The sequence below is a fragment of the Paroedura picta genome, chromosome 12 (assembly GCF_049243985.1).
Source record: "Paroedura picta isolate Pp20150507F chromosome 12, Ppicta_v3.0, whole genome shotgun sequence".
NCBI classification, from domain to species: Eukaryota; Metazoa; Chordata; class Lepidosauria; order Squamata; family Gekkonidae; genus Paroedura; species Paroedura picta.
In genome coordinates, this window is record NC_135380.1 from 49,822,150 (window position 1) to 49,841,770 (window position 19,621).

A 19,621-nucleotide genomic window follows, 5' to 3' on the forward strand; every position below is an offset into this window, starting at 1 on the left:
TGAGCATGTCAAGATCAGATAAACCTCCCTGAAATGTGCCCGTAGGGGACCTTCCCCTGCCATACACTGTGCAGCAGCAGGACATGTTGGGTTGTCCTCATCTTTGGTTGTCCTCAGCCTGGCCCATGCAAAACCTTTGCCTCTTCCGCAATCCCTCCCCAACCTGGGCTGGATGTCATATGGGCAGGAAAGATACGACGAAGAGTGTTTGCACTCGAAAGCTCACGCCCTGAATAAATCTTTGTTGGTCTTAAAGGTACCACAGGACTCTGATTTTATATGGGCAGGAAACTAGCGTTCCCGGCCCCACCCACACCACAGCCATTTCCCCTGTCCTATTTTCCACAGCCCACCTGGATGGCCCAGGCTACCCTGATCTTGCCGGATCTCTCCGGGTAAGCCAAGTCAGCCCTGATTAGTTAGTCCTTGGATGGGAGCCCATCAAGCAAGTCCAGGGTTGCTCTGCAGAAGGAGGCCAGGGCAAACCATCTCTGCGTGTCTCTTGCCCTGAGAGCCCCTGAAGGGTTGCCAGAAATCAGTGGCACCTTGACAGCACTTGCCTGTTCCCATGGACCTGAATTGGTTTCATGCTGCATGACCTGTCTTCAGTCTCAGAGAGGAAGGAGGACTAGAAATGATGTAAATACAATAAACAAGCAAGTGTAGGACGCTCGTGGGCAGCCTGGTCAGTGTGGAAAAGTGGCTACCTGCTGCTCCGTAGGAGTTCTAATCAGTCAGTTGCACTGCCCCAGAGGGGTCCTTCCTCCCTTGGGCACGGCACACCCATGCCTTGTTTTTCAATGTGGTGTTGCTCAGCGAGCAGCTTGCAGCAGTGTGGGCGGAAGGGGCAGCATTCAGACTTGCTTTGGGGCAGGACTCCATTTTGTGATGACATCCGCCATATAGAATGGGAAGGAGCACTGGTGGTTTTCACACTATATTGCGGGGTACTTTGCACAGTCTGGGCCCTGCATATCTGAGGGACCGCCTCTCCCTGTGTACCCCCAGATGAATTCTGAGATCTACACATGCTGGTAGTCCCCGGCCCTAAGACGTGCAACTGGTCCTGGCTCAAGCCTGGTGGAATATGCCACCAGCAGAGACACAGGCCCTGATGGAACTATCAAAGTTCCCTGGGGCCTGCAAAACAGCACTCCTCCACCAGGGATATAGCTGAGGCCAGGATGCACAGATGAACTGTACCCCCGCTACCCCGGACACCCCAAGCCCCCCCCCGATATACTGAGACAGAGCACTGGGACATAGTGTTACTGTTATAATTGTTATATTCTGATTTTAACACTATCGTAGAAATATATTTTGTACTGGATGAAGAGAGGGGCGGTTAGTGAATTTAAGACTAATAATAAGGGGCTCCTTGAAGGAAGACCAACATTGGTCAGACCGGTAAAGATGGCTGACTCAGTGAGGCTAAGCTTCTCACTTCATGAGAGGGCCTAAAGAATCTCGCCTCAGCCCCTCCTCACGCTCTGCAGGCCAGGTGAGGTGGCAGGGCTGCAGTCGGCCAAGTGGGAAGTCCAGGAATGGTTGGGGAATCAGGGATTCCCTCACCACCAAAAGGAACTTCTACAGTCCTGGGGACAGGTGTTTGCTTACAGCAAATGCCTCGCTTAAACAAATAATGTTTCCTTCCATTATTTTTATATCTTTAAGAATTTCTGTCAGCATCACATACACATTATTGGTGGTAGAATTTTTAGAAGAATCAGAAATGAAGGCCTTCTAGTTCAACTCAATACAGGATCAGCCTAAACCATCCATGAGAAGTATCTGTCCAAGTGCTGCTTGAAGACTGCCAGTGAGGGGGAGCTTACCACCTCCTTAGGCAGCCGATTCCACTGCTGAACTACTCAGTGAATCCCACCCCCCACCTCCCATATCTAGCCAGTACCATTCTACATGTAGTTTAAATCCATTACTATGGGTCCTATCCTCTGCTTGGTGTAGTGGTTAGGAACATGGATTTCTAGTCTGGCGAGTCAGATTTGATTCCCCACTCCTTCTCCACATGCAGCCAGCTAGGTGACCCTGGGCTAGTCACAGCACTGATAAAGCTGTTCTGACCGAGCAGTAATATCAGGGCTCTCTCAGCCTCGCCCACCTCACAGGGTGTCTGTTGTGGGGAGAGGAAAGGGAAGGCAAATGTTCTTCTGTTGCTGCTGCCACCACCAGCAGGAACCTTTCCCTGCCCTCCTTTAAATGACAACCTATCCACCCCGGGGACTCTTAAAGATGTGACATAGGAGTTCCCATGTTTATTTTTCTTGAACAATCCACCTAATTTGGACTAGGACCACAATGTGTTTGGGGGGGGGGTGTAGTGTTTAAGCTTTCACTCCCTTTTCCAAATCGGAAATGGCCTCTATTAGTGCCACTAGACAAATCCAGCAGCACTGATAGCAGCATTTCACAGCTGGGGGGAATAAGAGGCCTCTATGACCACTTCCATGGGAGGGATGCAGTGGAGGGGCACCCACATTGGCCGCAGAACTAGGATGCAGAAAGCGTCCCAACGAGTCAGGACACTTGGAAGCTGCGGATCCACGATGACATGGAAATTGCCGCCCTCTCTCCTGGGCTTGGGGGTGCAGTGTTTTCTCCCAAGTATTTTTCAGTTTGGGTCCATTAGATCTCCCAAAATTTTGAGATTTCCATAAAAATCAGCTAAGTATTCAGATTTAAGATTCTTTAGAAATCCAAATTTTTCCAAGGCTCAATAGTCCTAAAATGGGGGGGGGGGAAACAGGGGAGAGAACAAACAGGAATGGGAAAGCCACTAAATCCAGATTTTTTCTGCAGTCCCTTTAAATCAGTCTGTTGAAGAAGGGGAGGAGCCATCTGAGAGGCCCGCCTCACAGCTATTTTTCCGATCTTCCTGGTTCCTAAAATATCCAGGATTTTTTTTTTTGGGGGGGGGATTCTAAATTCTTTTAGGATACCAAAATATACCTGAAAAACACTAACAAAGTATTTTGGGTACATTTTCAGCTTGGGAAGATCCGAATGCACACCCCACCCTTTGTGATAGTGCTATATTGCTAGACCCAATTTTTAAAAGCCCTCAGGCGGGAGGCTGTCCTGCCCCCAGGCAAGCTGCATTGCCCTTGTGCAGGCACCAACAATGAGGGCCAAATGAAGAGTCATCACTTGCGGAAGCCATTCATTCGCCTCAAGCCAATTCACGAGTGCAAAATGAACAGTGCCAAGAACTGCTGTGCTTTGCTGGAAAGAGCAACAGAAATGGTAAATAACAGTCAGGACAAAGGCCTGGAGCCCAACTGCTGGTCATCGCCCTACCTCTGCCAATGATGTCAAGCAGCAAAGCGCATGTGGCTAACTGGATCTCAAGAGAATCAATGTGATTCTTCGCGGTACAGGTCACAGAACTGATAATTTCGTGGCAGCTATTTAGGTTGGCTGTGGAAAAGAAACCACAGCTGCTTTATTTTATTTTTTGCTACTGAGTTACAATTACTGCTTTCCAGCTGTTTTCATTGTTTTACATTCTTAAAATGTCTTTGTTGGTTCACATCCCTGTTGCCCAGCTGCTTGAGAAATGCATGTGCATAGACATGCCTGCTAGGACTGCCTCATGTACTCGGGCACAGAAGCCAACTGAACGGGCTGTAACTAAACTGCCACCAGGCAGCAGCCAATCTCCTCCCAAACTCTGGAGAGTTGCTCGCAAGATGGGAAGGCCTAAGGATATGTGTTGCAACCCACATGTTGTCACAAATTTTGCCAGCTCTCCCTACCAACAGAACCTATCCCCACCTGATGAGGTTCCAGATGAACCCAACGAAGTTCACCCTGTGTGTGAGCTGCTCAGAGGTCTAGTGCGCTAGTATAGGGGAAGGATCACCATCTCTGCACTATCTTTGCACAAGTGTTCATGGCACTCCTTTCCCTGGGCCCTTCTGTTAGCAAGGACTCCATGCCCAATGCCTCAGACTGGATTGTGCCTTGTGCCACTGTATGTGGAACCTTTGTGCATTCCCAAGTGAAATGAAAAGGGTTTTGGGGACATAACTTACCCTTGGCATGTTTCAAAAGGGTATGAAGGCGCTCAATACCCCGTTCTTGAGCTTCCTCTATGTCTGGGTAAGTAAACATAAATTCTGCAGAAGAAAAAACATTTGCACCTTTTTGAAGAACCTTTTGTACACAAAATTATGGCAGAAAAGTCATTACCAGTTATTATTTTGACATGCCCTCATAAAAAGACCGGATGCCTCCAAAGTCACAACTTTCCATACACTTGCTTGGCAGCCAGAGTTAAAGTAAAATAAGCAAATCTCATTCCACCCACAGGCTCACTGGGCAGCTTGAGGGGTATACAAGCATAGCTACAAACGCAATGTGTGTGTTTTTCTGTTGTACCCAATGTCTTTCTTCCCTCTTCATTTTACACTGAACATGTGTTTCCAGAGGTTTCCCTATGGAGTTTGTCATCAGTCTTGCCCCCACCCCTATGATTCAGGTAGCCTTTCCAGTTTGGGGGGAGGTCTTGATGCTCATTTGAATATTTAAACAATCAAAAGTTATTTCCTTATTTAAAAACAAATCACCTTAGTTTTTAAAATGTCAGACTCATCTGGGAAGGGTGATCTGCGATTGCACAAACTTGAGCCCACAAACACCATGCATGGTAAGTTGCTTCTGCAAACAAATGTTTTCCTCAAGCTCAGCTCTGAGGAATGAGGCCGTTGTAGCTCCAGAGAACAGCAGTCTCCTTCCTCATGGGCCTACACCTTTCTTCTGCTCTTAGATACCCTGACTTCTTTCTACCAAGGCCCCCTACAGTAGAGAAAGGCTTTTTCCAATAAGACAGATTTCCTGAGATGGTGTAAAGAAATGCATTTTCTCTCTGGCTTGAAATGGACATTTTAACAGGCTATTTTTCTCTGGGCTGGAGAGGAGGAAGTTAAGTAAACGGCTTTTCAGTATCGGCTCAGCTTTATTCAAATACAAATAGCTAAAAGCAATGGATGGTCACCCTCTCCCCTGTCCTCCCTTGCAGAGATTTAGAGGTTTTAAATGCTTAACAGACTCAAGGAAGCAGATTCCTGGAGATTCTCAGGATATGCTTCTCTGATCTAGCCTGGCCAGGTCAGTGGGTGGAGAAAGAGAGATGATGGAAACTCCTGACAGCTGTGGTAGGGGGGTGTCTCTTTTATATGGGATTCATCAGAGGAGACTGATCTCTTAACTGAGATCTGGAGGAAGCAGCCATTAACCATGTGCTCACCTGGAGCTCTGTAGAAAGCTTTAGGGTAATGGGAATTCTGTGGAAATCTGCAACTTGTTTGTTCATTTATTTCTTCCCCACCACTATCAGGTGGGTTACATAAAAGATAAAACCCCACATAAAATTAAAAACATTATAAAAAAAACACTCTCCCTTTACAGTCAAGTCCTGGCAGTTGGAAAGGGACATACAGGCCATCTAGTCCAACCCCCTGTTCAATGCAGGAACTTCTTGAGGAGCCCGTCCTATATTTTAACATCTGATGGGCCATGTATAGCGAGAGGAGCACAAGAATTTACATTTTTACCTATTATTTTGGAATTTCTTGCTCAATCTGATGTGTGTTTAAAGTATGCATGTAAACATTTTCTTTTAAATAATAAAGTATTTATTATTTGGTGCTAGTAGTGGTTCTCTATATACCACATAGATTCCCACCATCTTGTACACGCCTTAGAAGGTGAGGGAACCCGACAATTGGCAAGTGGCTATACCTTCAGGGGTATGCCTGGCAGTAAATTGTCCCTATGGTAGCCAAGCACTGGGTAGTGGGAAACATCGAGGCAAGGTCTCAGAATTGAAAAGGGAAGCCGGGAGACCTGAACTTCTTGTTGGGCAATTCTATATAAAAGTCAGTTGTGGCAGAGGTTACCATAGAGAGAAAGAAAGAGACCATCTCTGCAGGAGTTGAGAACCCTTTGGAGTCAGTAGGGTGACAGAGGACCTACAAGATGATGCAGGCACATTTAGCTCTAGATGTAAAAGACTTTCTCCACTGGAGTAAGTCTTGGCTGAAGGGGGTTACAGGTTGGGACCTAAAGTTTGTACATGGCTTCTTCTCAGTCCTTGTACATGCAAAGTAGACATAATACAGATTTTGTCTGAACTGTAAGGGTTACAAACATAATTATAATTAAACTAATTTGCACACGTAGAGGAAAGTACCATATAGACATGAAGTGCTGTGAAACAAGTCTCTATCTCAGCAAGACTCATAGGGAGTTTTTTCATTTCTCCTAATTACTCATGGGCTGTTTCCATACACAGGCTTCCCCCCCCCCTAACTTTGCTTCCAAACTAAAACAGGTTTTGTTTTAAACAGCACAATATCATGCTCTAATGATCCGGCATTACCTAAACATTTTGAGCCTGTTGGGTACCTTTGGAATTCCGACAGTGCAGTGGGTGCTGGCACAAAATGGATGCCACAAAGCAGCAGCCACAGGACTCGTGCTGGGGGGGGGGGGCAGCTGCTGCCAAAGCAATGTTTGTTGGTTTTTTTAATCTGCACAACCAATCTTCAGTGCCCAGTCCAAATCCTTGCTGAGAAAAGTCCCACCAGGCTCTGCCTACTTTCTAAAAGCTATTGGCTGGCGCTGTGCTGCCTGCAGGCTCCCTATCAGGGCATGGGCCATGACACAGTAGACAATGAAGGCCCTTTGTCCAATGCCAAGGGACCAAGCCCTATGAAGATAAGTTGAGGGACTTGGGAATGTTCAGCCTGGAGAAAAGGAGGTTGAGAGGGGACATGATAGCCCTCTTTAAGTATTTGAAAGGTTGTCACTTGGAGGAGGGCAGGATGCTGTTCCCATTGGCTGCAGAAGAAAGGACACGCAGTAATGGGTTTAAACTTCAAGTACAACAATATAGTCTAGATATCAGGAAAAAGTTTTTCACAGTCAGAGTAGTTCAGCAGTGGAATAGGCTGCCTAAGGAGGTGGTGAGCTCCCCCTCACTGGAAGTCTTCAAGCAAAGGTTGGATACACACTTTTCCTGGATGCTTTAGGATGCTTAGGGCTAATCCTGCGTTGAGCAGGGGGTTGGACTAGATGGCCTGTATGGCCCCTTCCAACTCTATGATTCTATGATTCTATGATAATGCAGTCAGTCCTAATGACCAGCTAAGAGCACAATCTGCCAGGAAGTGCTCCTGCCCACATGCACAAGATGAAATGCATGGCAGCTGTACAGGAGTGGTGGAGCTTGCACAGCAGAACTTCCTTGTGGATTGTGCAGACTCTTTGTAGCAACTCACTTCTGCATTGGCCTCACAGATAAAGCCAGCTGCACACAGTCATTCATATGAGGATTGTGCTCAATTTTGTATGATATACGGCTGGCCAAAGTATCTAATCCAAGGAAGTGCATACTAAAGGTTTTGCATTACCAAGAGATGACAAACCTCAAGTCTTTCCTTGCAGCTAAGGAGTTCCTTGACCTGCTGTGTGGGCCTCAAACACAAGGCCTCCAACCCCCCCCCCGCCCTGCCCCGCCCCATATATCCATGGAAGCATATGCTCCACACTGTTCTGCCAGTTGTGGCCCACAGAGGTGGATTCAAAGTAGTGTTCAGATCTGGGCTATGCATTGGGGTGTTTCTCAAGTTCCTGGAGGAGTAGAATGCGGAATCCTTGGGGGAGGGAGGCTCCATGAGGGAAGAAGAAGAGCACTCTATGATTGCTGTTATATCCCAGGTTCCTTGACCCCAGGATCTTTGGGAGAACACCTCCAGACGTCTCTGTTACAACTGGTTCCCGCCCAAGAGCCAGCATCTCAGTTAGATCAGGGACCAACTCAAGAGCCAGAGTCTCAAGTGGAGCAAGAAGTTCGCCAGCCTCCAGTAGGTGTTGTTACAGCTGATCTCCAGGTGACATAAGAGGTGATATGATCACCATCTTCAAGAACTTGAAGGGCTGTCATAGAGAAGATGGAGCAAAGTTGGTCTCTCTTGCCCCATAGAGTCAGACCAGAACCAGTGGGTTGAAATGAATTCAAGAGTTTTCAGCTAAACATCCAGAAGAATTTCATAGAATCATAGAATCATAGAGTTGGAAGGGGCCATACAGGCCATCTAGTCCAACCCCCTGCTCAACGCAGGATTAGCCCTAATCATCCTAAAGCATTTCCTGACAGTTAGAGCAGTTTCTCAGTGGAACAGGCTTCCTCGGGAAGTGGTGGGTTCTCCATCTTTGGAAGTTTTTAAGCCGAGGCTAGATAGTCATCTGACAGAAACGCTGATTTTATGAACTTAGGTAGACCAGAAAGGATGTTCCAGCGTTTGTCTCTTGTCGCTCTTCCTTGCATAGCCAGGGGATTGCTAATTCTAGCCGTGGGATGGTAGATGACTTACTTCCAGGGTAGGCTGGATTCAGGAGATTTTGGGTGGAGGGATCACTTGGGCATGAAATTGGGGTCACCGTGGGTGGGCAGGTAATCGTGAGTTCCTGCACTGTGCAGGGGGTTGGACTAAATGAACCTGGAGGTCCCTTCCAATTCTATGATTTTATTCTGTATATCAGTTCACCTGGAGAAAATGGCCACTTTGGGAGGTGGACTCTATGGCACTGAAATCCCTCCTTCCCCAGACCCCACTCCCTTCAGGTTCTGCCTTCAAAATTGCCACATATTTCTCAGTCTGGAGCTGGAAACCCTAATCAGGACACCCTTCTGCCACCTTTCCCCATGCAACCTCTCCCAGAAGCAAAGGAGGTGGAGAGACTGGGAAGACACCCCAAATCAGGCTAATGAGCACACACCTGTTAGCCAGGGGCTGCCTTCATCTAGCTGTGCACAGGAGGCCAATGCCACTCCTTAAGTCCTGGCAAAATCAGGACCCAGCTCTGGTTACAGGAACGGGGTGTGGTATCAGCTTCCTATATAGGCTGTACTTTAGCCATTGCTGTTTCCACAGTTCTTAAACTTAACTAATAGTAAAGTCTGAGCCCAGGGGCACCTTTAATACCAACAAAGTTTTATTTAAGGTATAAGCTTTAATGTGCATTCACAAAAGTTTATACCTAGAATTAAATTTTCTTGACTCAAACTTTGTTCTGCTGAATCAGCCCAACATGGCTACTCACTTGAATTTAACTACTCCTAAGTCAGCTTCTTGCAGCCGTGATCCAGCTTGACCCGGTCCACCCAGCCTACCCATGCCTTCATCTCCAGCGAGCTACATGGTATGTTTTCAAGGCCAGCAAAAACCTTCATTTCTGAGGCAGTCTGCCCGTCTTCTGACCTTGCCTTACCTAAAACAGTACGGATTCCGCTTTCGCTGATTACCTCAATTATTCCCAGAGGAAGAGGCTTCTTTATTTTGATTAGGGGAGATCTGGCCAGAATCAAACATTCTTGAACAAATGGATTAATAACTAGCTCACTAAAAAGTGGAAGAGAATCAGATGGTTTAGTTGATTCCATAAACCATACGCTTAGATGAGAAAGCAGTTTAAAATACAAATAGATACATTTTAAAACAAGAACCCAATAGTTCTAATAATAACCTGCAATAAACATCTAGCTTGAGTTTATGCCACCCAAAAAAGTGAAAAGCAGCTGAAGGAATTAAGAACATTAGGACAGGGGTAGTCAAACTGCGGCCCTCCAGACGTCCATGGACTACAATTCCCAGGAGCCCCCTGCCAGCATTCGCTGGCAGGGGGCTCCTGGGAATTGTAGTCCATGGACATCTGGAGGGCCGCAGTTTGACTACCCCTGACTTAGGACTTCAGCAAAGTGATAGTAAATAGATATTTATATTTTATTTATTTGTTCAAAACATTTCTTAGCTGCCTTTCTTCCTTAAGGAGTTCAAGGTGGCTTCCGATACAGACGAAATAAACACACAAGAGCCAGATTTTGAAATCACAGTTTGGGACTTCATCAAATGACAAGCTGTGACGTGAAGAGGGAGGGACTCACAGTGCTGTGGGCCTCAGCGCCGGCTGGATCTGCAGCAGCTGAAGCAAAATGGCAGCGAAGGGTGTTCCGTCCTGCCTCATACACTTCAGGGCGTTCTCAAGACTAAGGCTGCTTTCTTTAATTCTGCCCAATAAGGAAATCGCCTCCTCTTCCTGAAACGGAAAAAACCCAAAGCCTCATGCCTGCACGCTTTCTCTTGGTGGATAAAGTCTTCTTTCAAGCTCTGAAAAGGTGAGTCAGAGGCAGGTCCTGAGGCCCGGAGAAATCCTTCCACCAGGCTAAGATGTCTCCCAACCAACACAACTAATCTTCCTAAAACCGTGCACTGTCCCAAAAGTGTCTTAAAATCCCTTCGATAAGCATAAAAGAAAAGAGAGAGGTGGGACCCTGCAGGATGGCAGCACAGTTTAAAGCAGAACATGCATCTTTGCCCCTCAGCAATCAACGCTGTGGAAAGAAAAGTGGAAGCAGACAAAGAGCTGTTTTTTGTACCCCATTTTTCACTTCCCTTTCTCTCTCCAACAGGCACCCTGTAAGGTAGGTGGGGCTGAGAGAGCTCTGACAGAACTGCTTTGTGAGAACAGCTCTAACAGGGCTGTGACTAGCCCAAGGTCACCTGGCTAGCTGCCTGTGGAGGAGAAGTGGGGAATCAAATCCAGCTCGCCAGATTAGAAGCCACCGCTCTTAACCACACCAGCACACTGGCTTGCTTGCAGAACACCTAGATTCTAGTCCAGTAGCACCTCAGAGACCAACAAAATGAAGGAAGGGCTTCAAATACAAAGTGAAGATGAGCTTTCATAAGTGTTGTAACTTTGGGTTTCAAAGGAAGCCAGGACCACTGGGAGTTCAATCAGCACTTTATTAAGATCTCAGCATGGTGGTACAAGACGCAAAACTGAACCAAGAAACTACTCAAGAGCCCCAACAAATATACACACATGAACAACGGATCTTCCCACCAGTGCCTGCTGTTGGTCAGTTTCAGTTTAAACTGACCGGATCCTGAGAAGGTGATCTAGCAGTGCCCTGGTCAATTACATTGCCCACGCTGATTGTATCTCAGACCTCAAACTCAGTCCTCCGTAGAACCATTAACAGGACCACATAAATTAACCCCCCTCCCCCCTTAGAGAGTGGTGGACAAAGTCCTGCAAGTCCTGGGGTTCTAGTGACCGTTGGAGCTCAGGAGCTGGAACCGCCATGCTAATGGCTGGAATGACTCGCAGGCCGCAGCCTCCATGACTGACTGTGCCGGCTGGGCTGGAACAGGAGTTGTCGGCGGCAACACTCCCTCGGAGTGGCCGTGTATAGTGCAGTTGAGTTGGAAGGCTCCTCAGTGGTGACAGGTCCGGTGTCGTGGCGACAAATCTGTTCTACATGCTGTTGTAGCTTGCAGCCATTTGGTGTCTTGACCTGGTAAGACACCACTCCTGTTGCTTTGGTGATGGTCGCAGGGACCCAATTGAAGCCAACCCTGTAGTTCCAGATGTAGACTGGGTTGCCCAGAATCCAGGAGAAAGGGATGACTGCTGTCTCGCACTGGCTGGCATTCCAGATTGCATCATGGTCTGGGTGCAGGCAGTCAAGGAGAGTCCAGAATCTCCAGCCCAAGACATGTTGACACACCAGGAAGTGCGAGAGCCACTGATGCCAGTCTCCCTGGGTTAGTCTGCTCGGCTTGTCTGTTGGTTAAGGGTGGAAGAGAGCCGAAGTGACGTGCTGGATCAGACACTTGTCCAGGAAGTCTTTGAACTAGGATGAGGTGAACTGAGCCCCATTTGTTGGAGACAATACTGTCCGGCAACCTGCAAAAAGACTCTGAGGACAAGGGCAGAGGTTGCGGCTGTCACAGGCACCACCTCCAGCCGTTTGGAGAACGAGTCTACCACGACCAGGAACATGCGTCCTTGGAAGGGCCTGGATTCTTAGCTGATTTCCAAGCCTGCACAGGAGCTTGTGGTATTTCTAGCCAGCGCTCCTGGCAAGCTGAGCACCGGTGGACCCAGGCCTCAACTTGTGTGTGCAATGCTTCGAAGACAGATTGGCACAGCGTGGGAGGGACCATGGCACAGGGCCCCCAAAGTAAACAGCCCTTATGTGCCAACAGTTCAACTTGCCTGGCAACTAAAGGAGCAAAGTTTGGATCCTGCTTGCTGCTAGGCCCAGCTGGGGATGTGGGAGAGGAGCCTGTCATGAGACAAATGCGCAGCGATGTCCGCAGAGCACACGGTGTGTGAGGCAGGGAGTCCAGCAGAAGAACGCTGAACGCCGGCATAAAGTTGACCTGGGAAGGCAGGAGGCAGCTGAGGGCATCTGTGTGGCGGATAGACTTGTCAGGGTGATAGTAAAGCCAGAGGTCATAGCTGTGCTGGAAAATGGGCTAGCGCAGCCTGCAGGGAGACAGGATCTGCCCTGGCAATCCACTGAGAACAGTCCCAGCAGAGGACTGTGGTCCATAACAACCATAAAGAGAGTCATGGAACGTCTTTACTCTGGTAGCTATAATGAGCAATTCCTTGTTGTATTCAGCAGAGGACAAGGTCGGAGAGTAGAAAGCCACTGGGGCTTCGTGCCCCTCTGACAGGTGGTAGTTAAGGATGGAGCTGATGCCATGCATGGAGGTGGTGCAGCTGAGGCCAACAGGCTGGGTAGATGAGGAGGTTGTCCAATGTGCTCGACAGCAGCAAAGGAGGGCCGTTGTGTTTTCTTATCCTGGAACGAGGCTTCATGATCATGGCCTTGTTGGGTAGCAACAAGTGCTAAAAGTTCAAAAGTCTTGCAGGTTGTATTTGGCTTGCAGGTTGTATTTGGACTATGGTGGAGGCGCATTCTGGATGGCCTTGGCCTTGTCAACTGTGGGGTAGATTCCTGAACCCCAGGAACTCCACAGATGGCACACCAAGCCAATACTTCTCATGCTTGATTGTCAGGCCTGCAGTCTGGAGCAGTGGTCCCCAACCCCCGGTCCGGGGACCGGTACCAGTCCGTGGATCAGTTGGTAATGGGCCGCAGCTCATCCTCATCCTTTCCTGGCTGCTGTCTCGGGGGATGCCCTGCCATTCTGCCACTGGCTCACATTTGGTGCTCTCTGGCAGCTGCCATGTCTGGGGTTCCCCCTCGGTGTGGCACTGCACAGCTGCTGCTAGCAGCGGTGTCCAGCGGGCGGCGGGGAAGTCAGGGGCGCCAGTGGGAAAGCAAGCAGAGCAGGGGTTTAGACGGTGGTGCCGATGGCCTTCGGCAAAAGATTCCCCCCCCCCCGGCCTCAGTAAAATTGTCAAGTGTTGACCGGTCCCCGGTGATAAAAAGGTTGGGGACCACTGGTCTGGAGGACTTCACAGAGGCAGTCAGCGAGCTCGTGTGCAGTGCTCCCAGTGAATAAGATTTCATCAAAATAAGGAATGATGCCTGCAATACCCTTGAGGAGATCTTCCATCATGTTTTGGAAGTGTCAGATGCAACACTAACCCCGAATTGTAGACACCTCATCTGGAATGCGCCAGAGTGCATGACTATCATTTGGGCTTCAGCAGCTGCATCATCTACTGGCAGCTGCTGGTAAGCCTGGGCAAGGTCTAGTTTGGCAAAGACCTTGTCCCCAGCTAGAGACACCAACAAGTGGCTGATAACAGGCACTGGATAAAAGTGCCGTTGCGGCACCTTCACATAATCACAGAATCAAAGAGTTGGAAGGTGCCTCCATAGAATCATAGAATCATAGAGTTGGAAGGGACCTCCTGGGTCATCTAGTCCAACCCCCTGCACTATGCAGGACACTCACAACCCTCTTGCTCATCCACTGTGTAATCAGACGCCCCTTTGAACCTTCACAGAATGGGACTCTCTGTCAGATGGCAATCCAGCCTCTGTTTAAAAATTTCCAAAGATGGAGAACCCACCACCTCCCGAGGAAGCCTGTTCCACTGAGAAACCGTTCTAACTGTCAGGAACTTCTTCTGGATGTTTAAACAGAATTTCTTCTGAATTAATTTCATCCCATTCATTCTGGTCTGTCCCTCCAGGGCAAGAGAGAACAACACTGCTCCATCCTCTAAACGGCAGCCTTCTAAATACTTGAAGATGGTTATTATTTATTTATACCCATCTCCTCTCCATTCTAAACAGACCAAGCTCCCCCAACCTTTCTTCATATGTCTTGGTCTCCAAACCTCTCACCATCTTTGTTGCCCTCCTCTGGACACGTTCCAGTTTGTCAACATCCCACTTCAACTAGGGTGCCCAAAACTGAACACAGGACTCCAAGTGAAGCCGAACCAGAGCAGAGTACAGCGGTAACATCACCTCCTGTAATATGGACACGATACTCCATTTGATACAGCCCAAAATCCCATTGCCTTTTTAGCCACCGGGTCATACTGCTGACTCATGTTCAATGTATGGTCTACTAAGACTCCTAGATCCTTTTCACACATTCTACTGCCAAGACAAATCTACCGCCATTAATGTTGGTGTATTTGGTTTTTCCTACTTAAATGCAGAACTTTACATTTGTCCCTATTGAACTTCATTTTATTCAGTTTAGCCCACTTCTCGAGCCTAACAAGATCATCCTTGATAGAGGAATGGATCGTCATGTGGCTGGGCCCGACCCCCTAATCCGAGAGGTGTGTTGCTTGCCAGGGGCGAAAATTAAAGATTTAAAGATTGCCCAGAACGGCTGCCCAAACTCCTCAAATCTACGGATCGCTACCCATTTGTGATGGTCCATGTGGGAACGAATGACATGTCCCTGAATACCATCGCTCCTATTAAAAAAGACTATCAAGATCGGGGGAGGAAGCTCAAGCAAATGGGGGCACAAGTGGTATTCTCTTCAATCTTGCCTGTCAAGGGAAGAGGAATGCGTTGGGAGAGGAAGATAATGGAGGTGAATCACTGGCTGCGTAGTTGGTGCCGGCAGGAGAGATTTGGTTTCTGGGACCATGGGATAGGCTTTCTTGAGGAAGGCCTACTAGCACCTGATGGACTGCACTTATCGAAACTGGGGAAGAATGTGTTCGGCAGGAACCTGGGGAGATTCATCAGGAGAGCTTTAAACTAAAGCCACTAGGGGAAGGAGACGATCAACATAGGGAGTGTATGGAAGGAAAATGATCGGAGGCAGCCCAATTGGCAAGGCCAACTCATAGGGAACCAAAAGTAAAAGGATTCAGATGTCTTTATACTAACGCCCGAAGCATGGGCAATAAAAAGGAAGAGCTGGAACATCTCATGCTGATGGAAAGGTATGATCTAGTAGGCATAACAGAAACTTGGTGGAATGATTCTCATGACTGGAATGTAATGGTGGATGGATATGAACTGTTCAGAAAAAACAGAATAGATCGAAGAGGTGGAGGAGTGGCACTGTATGTGAGGAAAGGGCTGACCTGTCAGGAAATTCTAGTGAAGGAGAGCATATCTACAGTGGAAAGCATCTGGGTGAAAATAAGCGAGGGGAAAACAAACAGTGTGGTGGTTGGTGTCTGCTACCGACTGCCTGACCAACGAGAGGATGTGGATGCTGCACTTTGTGAGCAGCTTGAGAAAATATCCAAGTGGCAGGACCTTGTCATCATGGGTGACTTCAATTTCCCAGATGTGTGCTGGGAAACAAACTCTGCGAAGCGTCCTCAGTCATGCAAGTTTCTGACCTGCCTGGCTGACAATTTCATTTATCAAATGGTAGATGAACCCACAAGAGGTTCAGCCATACTGGACTTAATACTGACCAACAGCCAAGAGTTGGTGGATGAGGTGAAGGAGGTGGGGACCCTAGGGGGAAGTGACCATGTCCTCATAGAATTCCTTTTGAGATGGGGAGCCAAGGAAGCTTGTAGCCAGACGCAGATGTTGGATTTTCGTAGGGCAAACTTTAATAAACTCAGAGACATGATGAGTGTCATACCATGGACGAGAATGCTGGAAGGGAAGGGAGCATGTGAAAGGTGGGCGCTACTCAAACAAGAGCTATTGCATGCTCAATCAATGACTATCCCAGAAAGACGAAAATACTGCAGGAGCTCTAAGAAGCCTATTTGGATGAACAGAGAACTGCAAGAGGAACTAAGAAAGAAAAGGAAAATGTTCAGGAAATGGAGGGAAGGACAGAGCTCTAAAGAAGAGTACCTACAGGTTACAGGTTACTAGGCACTGTAGATCAATTATAAGAAAGGCCAAAGCTGAGAGTGAGCTAAGATTGGCCAGGGAAGCCCATTGTAACAAGAAAAGATTTTTCAGTTATGTGAGGAGCAAACGTAAAGTAAAGGAGGCAATAGGCCCACTGTTGGGTGCGGATGGACAAACTCTAAAAAGAAGACGCAGAGAAAGCAGAAAGGCTTAGTGCCTATTTTACATCTGTTTTTTCCCACAAGTCAAAGTGTTTAAGCACATCTAGAGATGGCCATAGCCAAAGGACAGTGTCTGGGTGGCAGGTTAACATGGATAGAGAGGTTGTCGAGAGACATTTAGCTGCACTGGATGAGTTCAAATCCCCTGGTCCGGATGAAATGCACCCGAGAGTACTCAAAGAACTTTCCAGAGAACTTGCACAGCCCTTGTCCATCATCTTTGGAACCTCTTTAAAGACTGGAGATGTCCCGGAGGACTGGAAGAGAGCAAATGTTATTCCGATCTTCAAAAAAGGGAGGAAGGATGACCTGGGAAACTACAGACCAGTGAGTCTGACCTCTGTTGTGGGGAAGATAATGGAGCAGTTATTAAAGGGAGCGATCTGCAAACACCTGGAGGACAATTTGGTGATCCAAGGAAGTCAGCATGGATTTGTCTCCAACAGGTCCTGCCAGACCAACCTGGTTTCCTTTTTTGACCGTAACAGGTTTGCTGGATCGGGGAAATTCGGTTGATGTCATTTACTTGGATTTTAGTAAAGCTTTTGACAAGGTTCCCCATGATGTTCTGATGGATAAATTGAAGGACTGCAATCTGGATTTTCAGATAGTCAGGTGGATAGGGAATTGGTTAGAGAACCGCACTCAATGGTGTTTCATCAGATTGGAGAGAGGTGAGTAGCAGGGTACCTCAGGGCTCGGTGCTTGGCCCGGTACTTTTTAACATATTTATTAATGATCTAGATGAGGGGGTGGAGGGACTACTCATCAGGTTTGCAGAGGACACCAAATTGGGAGGACTGGCAAATACTCCGGAAGATAGAGACAGAGTTCATCGAGATCTGAACACAATGGAAAAATGGGCAAATGAGAACAAGATGCAATTTAATAAAGATAAGTGTAAAGTTCTGCATCTGGGTCAGAAAAATGAAAATCATGCCTACTGGATTGGGGATACGCTTCTAGGTAACACTGTGTGTGAACGAGACCTTGGGGTACTTGTGGATTGTAAACTAAACATGAGCAGGCAGTGTGATGCAGCGGTAAAAAAGGCAAATACCATTTTGGGCTGTATCAACAGAGGCATCACATCAAAATCACAAGATGTCATAGTCCCATTGTATACAGCACTGGTCAGACCACACCTGGAGTACTGTGTGCAGTTCTGGAGGCCTCACTTCAAGAAGGACGTAGATAAAATTGAAAGGGTACAGAGGAGAGTGATGAAGATGATCTGGGGCCAAGGGACCAAGCCCTATGAAGATAGGTTGAGGGACTTGGGAATGTTTAGCCTGGAGAAAAGGAGGTTGAGAGGGGACATGATAGCCCTCTTTAAGTATTTGAAAGGTTGTCACTTGGAGGAGGGCAGAATGCTGTTTCTGTTGGCTGCAGAGGAGAGGACACGCAGTAATGGGTTTAAACTTCAAGTACAACAATATAGGCTAGATATCAGGAAAAAAATTTTCACAGAGTAGTTCAGCAGTGGAATAGGCTGCCTAAGGAGGTGGTGAGCTCCCCCTCACTGGCAGTCTTCAAGCAAAGGTTGGATACACACTTTTCTTGGATGCTTTAGGATGCTTAGGGCTAATCCTGCGTTGAGCAGGGGGTTGGACTAGATGGCCTGTATGGCCCCTTCCAACTCTATGATTCTATGATTCTATCCTGTATTTTGTTGCTGTCTTCAGTTGTCTTTGCTACCCCTCCCAGTTTAGTATCATCTGCAAATTTAATAAGTATCCCCTCTAATTCCTCATCCAAATCATTTATAAATATGTTGAACAACATAGGCCCAGGACAGATCCTTGGGGAACTCCACTTGTCACTCTTTTCCAAGAAGATGCTGAACCATTAACAAGTATCCTCTGGGTACGATTTGTCAACCAGTTATTGATCCACCTGACAGAATTAGGATCCATACCGCATTTTACCAACTCGTCAACAAGAATATCATGTGGAACCTTATCAAAAGCTTTACTGAAATCCAGATAAACTATGTCCACGGCATTCCCCTGATCTAGCAAGGTAGTCACTTTCTCGAAAAAAGAAATAAGTTTGGTCTGACATGACTTGTTCTTGCGAAACCCATGCTGAGTCTTAGAAATCACAGCTCTCAGGGTCATCCAGGGTCATCTAGTCCAACCCTTGCACAATGCAGGAACTCACAACTACCTGCCCACCCACAGCGACCCCAATTTCATACCCAAGTGATCACTCCCCCCCCAAAAAAACAATCTCAAGAATCCTGCCTGGCCTGGAGGGAGTTCACCTACAATCCCACAGTGGCGCTCAGCAATCCCCTGGGTATGCAGGGAAGGGCCACAAGAGACAAACCCTGGCCCATCCCTTCCTGCCCACCCATTCACCATCTCCCTGAGTTTGTAAAATCAGCATTTCTGTCAGATGATTATCTAACTTCTGCTTAAAATTTTCCAAAGAAGAACCCACCACCTCCCAAGGAAGCCTGTTCCACCAAGGAACCTTGTTAATAAGTGAGATGAGGAAGTGTGCAGGTGCACAAAAGCTCACACCTTGAATAAAACTTTGTCTTAAAGGTGCCATTGGACTCAAAATTTGTTCTGCTACTTCAGCCACACAAGGCTACCCACTGGAATCTACAGGAAATTATTTTCTCACCTTCTGGGTGCCAAATAATGACATAAAGAGTGTAAGTCCTCAGCCTATGAGGAAAATCTCTATGCACTATTGTACCTTCTCCTTTAGTTCTGCCTTATCACATTTCTACTAAAGCACTGAAGCAGTGGGAGCGGGCTTGAATGGACGCCGGGGAATGGTGGAGGACAGGAGGGCCTGGAGGCTCATTGTCCAGGGGGTCGCAATGGGTCGGACACGACTTCGCAACTAACAACAACAACAACAACAACAACACTGAAATGGAGCATCACGATATCCATATACATCCTGAGAAGGCTCTATGGTTTGTAGTGTAATCCCTTTTTTCTGCAGTGAGTCATCACCATCATCCCCAGCGTCAGTTCCAAGTCAGGCTGGGTAGAGTTATAATTACTTTTTAAATCATCTTTTTCATAGTTACTGTCAGGAAGAAAACTAGCCCTACGTACATGCAAGTAGGAGCAGTTGAGCATATCGATCAGAATGCAGCCAAGAGACCAGATGTCAGATTTGTCACTGAAGGAAAACTTTAGTGCTTCTGGAGCCATCCAGGACTTCTGGTCCGGAGCTGTGGGAACAAAGGACAGCAGCAGAATGTTTCTGATACAGAAGTTGACATGGAAAGCCTAGACTCTGGTAGTGCTATTAAACTAATGAAACTGCCATTTAT

General features: G+C 47.4%; 1 protein-coding gene across 5 annotated transcripts in view; it reads right to left on the bottom strand.

The window, feature by feature from the left end:
* The window catches only part of STKLD1 (serine/threonine kinase like domain containing 1), a 73,357-nt gene that overhangs the window by 27,389 nt on the left and 26,347 nt on the right, over window positions 1–19,621 (bottom strand). For 4 of the 5 annotated variants that reach the window (XM_077306746.1, XM_077306750.1, XM_077306749.1 and 1 more), the window contains 5 exons: window positions 19,401–19,519; window positions 9,971–10,122; window positions 9,298–9,428; window positions 4,056–4,139; window positions 3,319–3,438 (listed from right to left, as the gene is read on the bottom strand). In XM_077306746.1, coding sequence (XP_077162861.1) covers window positions 3,319–3,438; window positions 4,056–4,139; window positions 9,298–9,428; window positions 9,971–10,122; window positions 19,401–19,519 — 606 coding nt within the window. The remainder of the gene's footprint in view (window positions 1–3,318; window positions 3,439–4,055; window positions 4,140–9,297; window positions 9,429–9,970; window positions 10,123–19,400; window positions 19,520–19,621) is intronic. The other variant, XM_077306747.1, reaches the window with a different exon arrangement.